The sequence below is a fragment of the Pinus tabuliformis genome, chromosome 8 (assembly GCF_031772625.1).
Source record: "Pinus tabuliformis cultivar Carrire ecotype Pingquan chromosome 8, CPIR1, whole genome shotgun sequence".
In the NCBI taxonomy this organism is placed as follows: Eukaryota; Viridiplantae; Streptophyta; class Pinopsida; order Pinales; family Pinaceae; genus Pinus; species Pinus tabuliformis.
The window spans coordinates 1,161,527,349-1,161,536,972 of NC_142294.1; the positions used below are offsets into that span (position 1 = coordinate 1,161,527,349).

A 9,624-nucleotide genomic window follows, 5' to 3' on the forward strand; every position below is an offset into this window, starting at 1 on the left:
AGAAATTGCATATATACATTTCCTTAATTTTTTTAAGAAGGCGATGCAGTATGTTTGGATAAAAAAAATTCATAAAAGAACAAATAAAATTAAAAAAATACCCGTATAATAAAATATCTCATACATTATTATTACTTTACATAAAAGTATAATTTTTAGTTTGCATAATGCTCTAAGAAGTATAATTTTTAGTTTACATAATGCTACAAGAAGTATATATATATATATATATATATATATATATATAATGCTAGTCATTGGTGTTGGTTGGACATTGAAATTCTACTCGTTGCTGTCATATTAAATTTTTTTAACCTTGGACCCTCCACTATATTTAAAAGAAACTATATATAAATATATCTATGTACATGAACCTCAAAAAATTCTGAAATTCACTTTTGGATTGGGCATCGAAGGCTACAACTGTTTTATTATAAATCCCAGCAAACGTACTCTCCAAATTTGTTGCATGGGTGATCAGCTTCACGATCAATGAGCGAGGTGAATGATCACTTTCGACCGTTGGAAAAACGTTGATTTGGGTTTCAGTATTTTGACTGATATTTCTCTTCTATGTTCATGGATGAAAGCTAAATCGTAAAATGTAGCTAAATATTTGAACCTCCAAATTTGAACACAGTGAAATGTTGTCAAAATCCTGAATTCATTTTGGGACTGGGCACCCAACGCTACAATTTTTTAATTATAAACACCAGCAAACACAGTATTCAAATTTGTTGCATGGCTGACTAACTTCATAACGAATGAGCGGAATGGTCCCTTTCAACGGTTGGGAAAACGCTGATTTGAGTTTCAGTATTTTGACTAATATTTCTCTTCTATTCATACTCTCTGTGGGATGAAAACAACATCCTAAAATATAGTTCAATAATACATTTCCCTGCCTGGCTACAGAATTACAAAACTCATAATTATATATTTGCATATGCCACAATAATACCTGATACTTAGCCAGAGCCAATGGACATTGTGAGGTCCAATGTAATCCCACAGGGTGACTGCACACTGCCTGTTTGAGTAGTTGTGGTGTAAGGCCCTTCATTTGTGAACTCCAAGGGCTGCAACTTGACTGAGCATTTGCTTATATCCTTGCGATTGTTGGAGAACAAAGACAGGGATAAACTACTGTCTACTTCTTGCTCTTTCTCCAGGCTACTTGAACTCACTTGTGAGTTTTGCCCATCTTGATTTAACCTGTGGAACTGTGAAAGCTTTTCTATCTGGTTGGTTAGTTGTCCTCGTTGTAGCTACATTAATACCAATATCAAGAATTAATACGAATGGATCTGTCTTTTTCCATCCAATAAACAAGCTAACATCAACCTAGTCTTAAACAATAATAAAATAATATCCCTTGTTTGCTGATAAAACTAAGAATAAAACAATTATGACCCTGAGTTATATCCATCCATATACCTGAAGCTGCAAAGCTAGTTGTTCTTGCACACCTGACTGCCAGTCAAAATCCTGTTGAGCCGACGTTGGGTCTTGAGATTTTATATTTGTTTTGTCGAGAAGTTGCAGCTTCAAATTATTGTATGATGGTAATTCTCGCCTCAAGCATGAGGATCCTTGAAAAAGCATCGATTGCCTCTTCTGTTTTAATGTTTCCCATTCGAACAAATTCGATTCCACATTTTCTCTCTCAGACATGTAGTAGGAATTTCCAGTACTATTGGTTTTATGAGAACTCCTACATACCCATGAACTCTGACGCCTGAACTAGCATATAGATATATTGCCTCAGAATAATATTTTACTTGTAACTTTCTCACGATAGTTAAAAGTTGCAGCAAATAAATAATGCCTTAAAACTTACAGACACACCTCATCCGACATGACCGATAATCCAAAGGATTCAAGTTCGGCGGACGCAGTAAAACGCCCTGGTAATCAAGGGATTCCAAGCCATTCTTCAGGAATGCTCTCTCGTTCTCGCACATTTGTAAACAATCTGAAATTAAGTTATCCTGTCCTTCAATATATCTTTCAGATTGAATGATTGCTGCACAAATTGACATAATGATAAGATAATCCAATGGCATGTAAATTCTGCATCTACGCCATGAAAACTAATAACCCATTAAAACAACACAATCTTGAAACAGTCCAAGCTGCATTATCTTTGATACAGTCTGGGTTGAAACCTGATGGGCATGTTTATAAATAATGCTATATCTTGTAAAAACCTAACAAGCAATCCTGTGAAAACCTAACAAGAAGGGTTGGTTAAACTGGCTATTAATTATATGAGTATGCCTTAAGAGGTGACTGGTTTAAATCCAGCCATGGAGTAGAGTATATGGATTTTTTTAGATTTTAGCCGTTAAATAGTCACCAAGAGAGACTGATCCACAAGCAAAAAAATCTCATATACTAAATTTGACTCTGGTTTAGTGATCTTAAAATAATTGATAACAAGATTGGCTTATACTGGAAAATCTTAGCATTATCCAACTGAGTGGTACATACCTTGTCCGTTTTCATCATTTTTCATGCTCCTGTACATCTTTAAAAACGAGTTTAACATAGTATTAGCATCCAGGTTCCAGACCAGATCAGCTGGAGAAAGCAAGGTAGCTCAGGGAAGAATCCTTGAACTAGAAAAGTAGTGCAGCAAAGCTTACCTGGAGGTGGCTTTTCACATGAGCAATGGTGAGTCCTTTGACATCCATGAGCTGTAGAACTAGTTTAGGGGTTGCTCCTGCATGGATTCAATGTTGATTAAATGTTGATTAGGTGCTACTCAGGCTGAAGATGGAAGCCTGGATTCTGTCAAAGAGAATAAATTAAAGAGGAGATTTCATAGTCTGTTGTTTCACACACTGGGGAGGAGAGGAAGGCAGGACAATCAGGCCTACTTACATTGTAAATATCAAATCGACCATTATGTTAGTAAGAGATATCACTTTTTTGTGATTATTAAGATGGTTCAGATAAACTCGATTCGTTCAAGTTACTTGTTCCCTGGACATACCAGAATCTTGTCCCCTTGACACAAAGATCCTGGTATGTTGGATTTATATGCTGTAGTAAACCAACCCTGATAACTAGAACTGATGTAAAATAACATACAATCTATAACACTTACTGTCTTGGCCTCCCAATCGTTGGACCGCATGAACAAAACAGTGATGCAAATCTGGAGTCCAGCGAAGCCGTGGCATTTTGGAACGAACGTACTGCCTCACAGCCGACCCACCATCTCCTTCTGCTCCATTCCTATTCTCCCCAACGCTACTACTCTCGCTTGAACTCCTAAGACGAACAGAAGCACGCTTTGGAGCATTTTCTTCCCCATGATCATCATGAAGAGGATGGCCAACATCTATTACTGTAACTCCTCTCTTGCGGGAGGAGTTTCCCCCCTGATCACCACTGCTTTGCTGCTGCTTCTTCTTCACATCCACCTGCATTGTAATTTGTGATACTGCAACCCCAACCCTAAACCATGACCAATTGACGGATACTTTATGTATATATACACAATATAAAATGATATGATTATGATTTCCCAAATCTAACCTTCCATCCAAGGACAAGAATATACTGAATGCAATGCAATGCTGAGCGATGTGGGAGCTCAGCGGGGCCACAGCTGCAGAATATGTTGATATTACATATTATTCCATGCCTTCCCTTATACGTTCTCCTGAGAATGAAAGAATTATGAATGAATGAAAGCAAGAAGAAGAGACAGTAGGTACCTAGATGACCTAACTGTAACCCTAACCCTGCCCGTGCTTCTCTGCCTGTCTCAGGAGTAGGAGAATATATCATTCCAATCCAGTTCCATTTTCATTTTCCCGATGCCCATAGCCATTCCATGCTCTATGCATGCTGGAAATTACAATCACCTGGTCTAGTTATTTTAGAATTGGAGCAGTCTAATAATGTTTATTTTGACTTTTTCGTTAGAATTTGGTAATTTTTAGTTGTTTAAAATTTGATAATACAATTTTCAGTGGATCAAAATTTGATAAAACAATTTTTGATGAATAATATAAATGATTTAAAATATATTTTTGAATATATAAATAAATTTAAGCTCCTAAAAATTTTAAAATTTCTAGATATTATATAACTAAAATTCTAAAATTCCCCATATGATGGATTTCAACCAAGATTAACCTGGCCTGAAAAGGGCGAAAATGCCTGACGTTTAGAATACATCTTATTGACTACTACTTTGTCAACCAAAAACCAGAGCAGTCATTGTGGTGATTAGCAAGAAATTTTTGTTATTGATGCTCTTTTTTCTGCAATCCCCTGCTTTATTCTTTTGACCGGTTCTGGGTTTTGTCTTGGTGTAATTTATTAAGTCGTCCCAATGGACAAAACTCACGTGTCGGCTGACACACAGCGCTTCCACCGGCCTCACCCGACACACCCCACGCTTTTAAGGAACCGCCTCATACCCACGCCTTTATAGCAGACGGTAAAATCTTCTGGATGACGTCAAACAAATTCACTATTGCGTCACTGCCCTCTCTCTCCTCACTTAAAATCCGCCTTTTCCGCCACCTTTCGACACACACATACTCCCCTGTCTCTTCATCATCACAATTATTATTATTATGAATGAATGAATGATCCGCTCTGCTCTGCATGCATGCATGAACATCAATATGAATATGAATGAATGAAATGATACCATCTCATTTAAACAGTTGGGCCATCGCCCGTCAGTTCCACTCTTCTAAAATCAGTAAAACCACTTAATGTTTAATGCCCAACTGCCCGCAGGTGAATTTCATGAATCACCGACGCTTACTTACAGTTTACAGTCAATCCATTCAGCACCAAACACTCGAAATATCTGCTTCGGAATTGTCGACAGTGTCAAAGAGTTTGACACTCTTGCGATTGTGGACCTCTTCGAATTTATATGGATTCCTCACACATATTACTTCTCCCATATAATTTGGTTCTGATCGCTGTTCCCATGTTTCCATCTTACCCTATTATGATTTTTATGTAAACGAATGCAGTCACAAGGTTGGTTCTGATCATTATTTTACATTATTTTTCTGTAAACGAATGTAGTCACAAGGTTAGTTTTGATCATTATTTTACATGATTTTAATGTAAATCGTTGCAGTGAAAAGGGTGGCTGTGATTGTTGGTATTTTATTAGGTTTTGTTTAACTCTTCTATATTTAGCTTTTTATTTGAATTTGGTAATATAATTTTGTTTTTATGGTATAAAAGAATTCAGTTTTTTCAATTTTTTTGAAATGTTTGGATTTTGTATATTATATAATTCAAATTTATAATATTTATTAAATGTATCCAAAAAAAAATGTTTAATTATACCAAAACTTATAAGAGTTAAATTATAATATTATATTATGATTTTGATAATGGAAATAGTTATAAAGAGTGATGTGTTTTATTAACATAGAGGTTGGAGAAAGAAGACTAAATTTTGTATGATATGACATTTTTTTGATTTGTTATTATAAGAATTTAGTAATTGATTTACAAATAGATTTAATAATATTAAATATATCGATGATGGTGTATTTTTAACATGTAAATCCATTCTCAAGTTTAAGGAAAATATTCTTTTTCATTTTTATTGTTTTAAGTAGTGGGAAATAGCCACTTAGTTTGGTTAGTTGTGGAGTGAATATGCTTATTTGCTTAGTTTATGTGAAACATATTTTGTGGATACATGTATATGGAATAGCAATAAGGTACATCTACCGTGTGTTAATCTTGGAATTGCTTCTATGACTTTAAAATCTTCTCTTATATTTAAATGACATGAAAACACTTTCACTATTAACAAATGTAAGTTGCTAGAGTTAATCAAATAATAATAATATTGTTTGGAATCCAAACATATGTATAAAAATAAAGAAAACAATTGCATAAATTCAAAACACATATATTAATTATAGCATAATAAACATTAAGTAGATGTAATTTAGATGGTAGGAAAAAATCCATATTATCCACCAACATCACACCTAAACACAAACATAATAATAATAAAATAATTAAATTATAACCTAACAATTAATTAATCAAATAATATTATTTAAAATTTATATACATAAAAAAACCTATTTCATATATTAATGGTAACATAATATTTTAATAAATAATACATATAATTTGACAACACATACATTAATTATAGCCTAACAATTACTTTAATAAATAAAAAACACAATTGATATCTCTTAACAAAGTCAAAAAAGATAAATAATGAAACAAACGTACACATAAAAAAAATTGGATAGTAACTTAGATACCATTGATATCTCTTTAACAAAACCAAAGAGACGTACATATCAAAAATAAATAGTAACTTGGATACTGGCCTTTATGATGGGAACCCCAATCCAAGAAAAGATCACTTTAACAAGATGTATCACTGTTCGACAATGATACTAAGGTTGGCCACTTTGGGTCAGCCTACAATGAAGTACTTTGGGATTGTAAATAGGCTTCAAATAAATAATACCATAGCATTGTTTAAACATAGTAAGTTAAACTGTGTTATATATTTGGAGCTACTTGAGATGAGTTAACTTAATTATTTTAATTATAGTTAATTATATAAATAAAATAAAGTTTTATAATATATTTATATATTTATTATTTGGGTCAGCCTACAATGAAGTACTTTGGGATGGTAAATAGGCTTCAAATAAATAATAACATAGCATTGTTAAACATAGTAAGTTAAACTGTGTTATATATTTGGAGCTACTTGAGATGAGTTAACTTAATTATTTTAATTATAGTTAATTATATAAATAAAATAAAGTTTTATAATATATTTATATATTTATTATTTAATTATTATGTGAATGAATTTCTTTATAATTTAAATATGGGGTATGAATAATAGAATCGAAATAAGTTGAAAATGTTTCATATCTTTGTTTGTATCTAAAAATTGCATAAGTGTACACGTGTCATTGAAATAAAGAGATATGGAGGGAATAAGATAATTTGTTACAACTTTTCAGTTTCAATTTGTAACTGATCATTGAGTTGTCCATTCATGGCGCTTGTGTATCTGCAAGGTAATATATCATAGTTTTTGGTACAACTTAAATACATAATTTTTATAACTAGGTTGTGTTGCTAAAAATAAGTGATAAATTGTAATCACATCCATGACATAATGTAATATTTCCATTCTATACACAACCAACATTATACATGAACATACTTCAACAATCCTTGAAGGGAACTTCACTTAGCACAACTCCTTCAATTGTGGGCTTAGTCGATATTTAACTCCATTTAAGATCAAACTTCCCCACTTACAAGTTGTAGGTCCCAAAGAAATTTCATGCTAATTAAAGACATTGTTTGAACATATTCTCTTATATATACCACTTATTATCTTGGGACAACTATCCTTTCAACCTCATTTGATGGAATTTTTGGGTTCCTTCACTGATTTCTCACACTTTGTGCTTAAGAATTGTATTTACTTCAATATTTGTGCCAACTTTATCAACTAATTCTTCAAGAATCAATGCAATAGATTCCTCTTCATCACCATTTGGAATCGATGGCTCATATAGCTTCAAGAAACATGAGTTTTAAACACTAGATGAATGTTCGTGCATGTTGGTAAGTCCAACTTCAATGCATTAGATATCCAATATGCACAAGGATATATAAGGACCATATCTAAGTTCCTAAATATTCCTATATTTCTTCTTAAACCACTCATATACAAAGAATTTATCTTGCACACAAAATTCATGTTGATTTCCAGAGTCTCAATCATGCCTTTTAATGTTGACTCATATGTAAAACTCGTCAAACTTTATCATGACAATTTTAGATGTGGTTAATGAACCTTATATGGCCTTCCAGTGTGTGGTGACATCCTTCATCTTCCTAGGGAACATGACCCAATATCGCTATTGTTCCTTTAACATTATTCCAAGGGATGCTTCAAAATTGAAAGTGGCTATTGGATTATCATAGTGCATGATTATAATTGTGTTGTACATACAAGATGTTTTCATCCTATGTATTTGAATGTTTAGGGTTAAAAAATTGAAACAAATGCATGATTATAATCATGTTGTACATATGGGATACTTTCATCCCATATCTTTGAATGTTTATGTAAAAAAAGCAAAATGATTGAACTATATTGTGATCTACTATCCACGTTTAAATATTTGTCTAATGATGAAAGACAATAATCCTCCTTATCTTTGTGCCCATGAAACCCATACTTCAAGCAAAAAATACATGAGATTAATATTATGCCAATCATATATGATTGAAGATCGAAGATCACAAGCCAAAGTACACCCAAACTCCTTCAAAGAAAAACTATGCATCCTATTATGTTGTAACTCTTTCTTAGACAATATCATCATGACAATTTTGCTAAAGTGATCCATAACTACCATTAAATATTCCTTGCTCTCACTTGTCATTTGTAATCTTGTAGGAAAGTCCATTGTAATGGACTCTTATGGTCTAATTGATATTGGAAGTGGAATATATTCCCCTTGTTTTTTTAATGACTAGACGAATTGAAAAATATGCTGGTCTCATACTCATGTGACATGGGGTTGATTCCGACCACTACCATTATAACCTTTAGTTAAGGGTTAGGTAGGTGGGACACCCATGAGGTTTTGAATCGATGACCATTATGCAAGTAGTGCCTTAACAATGCACCCATTCACTGATTTTCATATGCCCAACCTTTTATTTCTTGGATTCAATAGACTATAGAGGGAATGACCCCTCACAAGCAATACCACCATATGTGGCATCCTTATTTAGTAAAAATATATTTGCAATTTTGTAATGTATTATTTATCATAAGGTGTCCACAATTATGTAATAGAGTTCTTTAGACAACACATAAAATTTATATGTCCCTAAGAAACACATTTAGTTCTCAACTTGTATAGAATTATGTCCATGAGTGGTTAGCCCTAAAACTCTTCATATAATAGGGTCATTAAGAATATTGTTTGCATTGTATATATGTGTATGAAGTATGGGAATGATGCATACCATCTATTAAATGTGTTTAAGTTGAGTTATTGAAACTATGTTAGTGTTGTCAGTATAATTATAAGTGGTTGCTGTAGGAAATATGTCACATTTTTTTATTCCTTTTCTATACTTTACCAATATGTTGTATTTGTGAAAACATGTAATCCACTTCATGTGGTGTGAATCTTTTATGTTGGTGTATGCTTATAGGAACTAGAGATACTTATCATCATTATGAACAATAGTATCTTACCGAAAAAACAATGTTTCGAGTCCTCTACTACTTGAACTAGCACATATATATTTTAGTGATACATTGAATAATCACAACCACACCTAAAAATTCCTAGAGTTGTTGATGTAGGTCATGAATGTTACATCACATTAAATTGCATGTCTAGAGGCATCCATCTCAATCTCAAAGGATCACAAAATGTCAAATAATGCAATAATTGGAGCAACAAAAACTTGATGATGATCTCTTTGAATACTTCTTGTTGCTATGAATTCTAATAGAAACAATATTAGGAGTGGTTCAATACATTAATATAGTGCACAGTGTGGGAAATTTGTGTGATAAAATTTCTAAAATAGTTCACC

At 32.9% G+C, this 9,624-nt stretch overlaps 1 protein-coding gene across 2 annotated transcripts; it reads right to left on the reverse strand.

Moving 5' to 3' along the window:
* Nucleotides 1-781: 781 nt before the first annotated feature.
* Nucleotides 782-3,786, reverse strand: LOC149239468 (uncharacterized). 2 transcript variants are annotated; one of them, XM_089373429.1, is made up of 6 exons: nucleotides 3,113-3,786; nucleotides 2,649-2,725; nucleotides 2,494-2,530; nucleotides 1,849-1,975; nucleotides 1,438-1,738; nucleotides 782-1,268 (listed from the first exon to the last, which is right to left on the reverse strand). In XM_089373429.1, the coding sequence occupies exons 1-6, from the start codon at nucleotides 3,435-3,437 to the stop codon at nucleotides 969-971; spliced, it is 1,167 nt and encodes a 388-aa protein (XP_089229555.1). In that variant the 5' UTR covers nucleotides 3,438-3,786; the 3' UTR covers nucleotides 782-968. The 2 variants fall into 2 exon arrangements, with proteins under 2 accessions (XP_089229555.1, XP_089229554.1); XM_089373428.1 differs by having other exon boundaries at nucleotides 1,849-2,026; nucleotides 3,113-3,785.
* Between the last annotated feature and the right edge of the window lie 5,838 nt (nucleotides 3,787-9,624).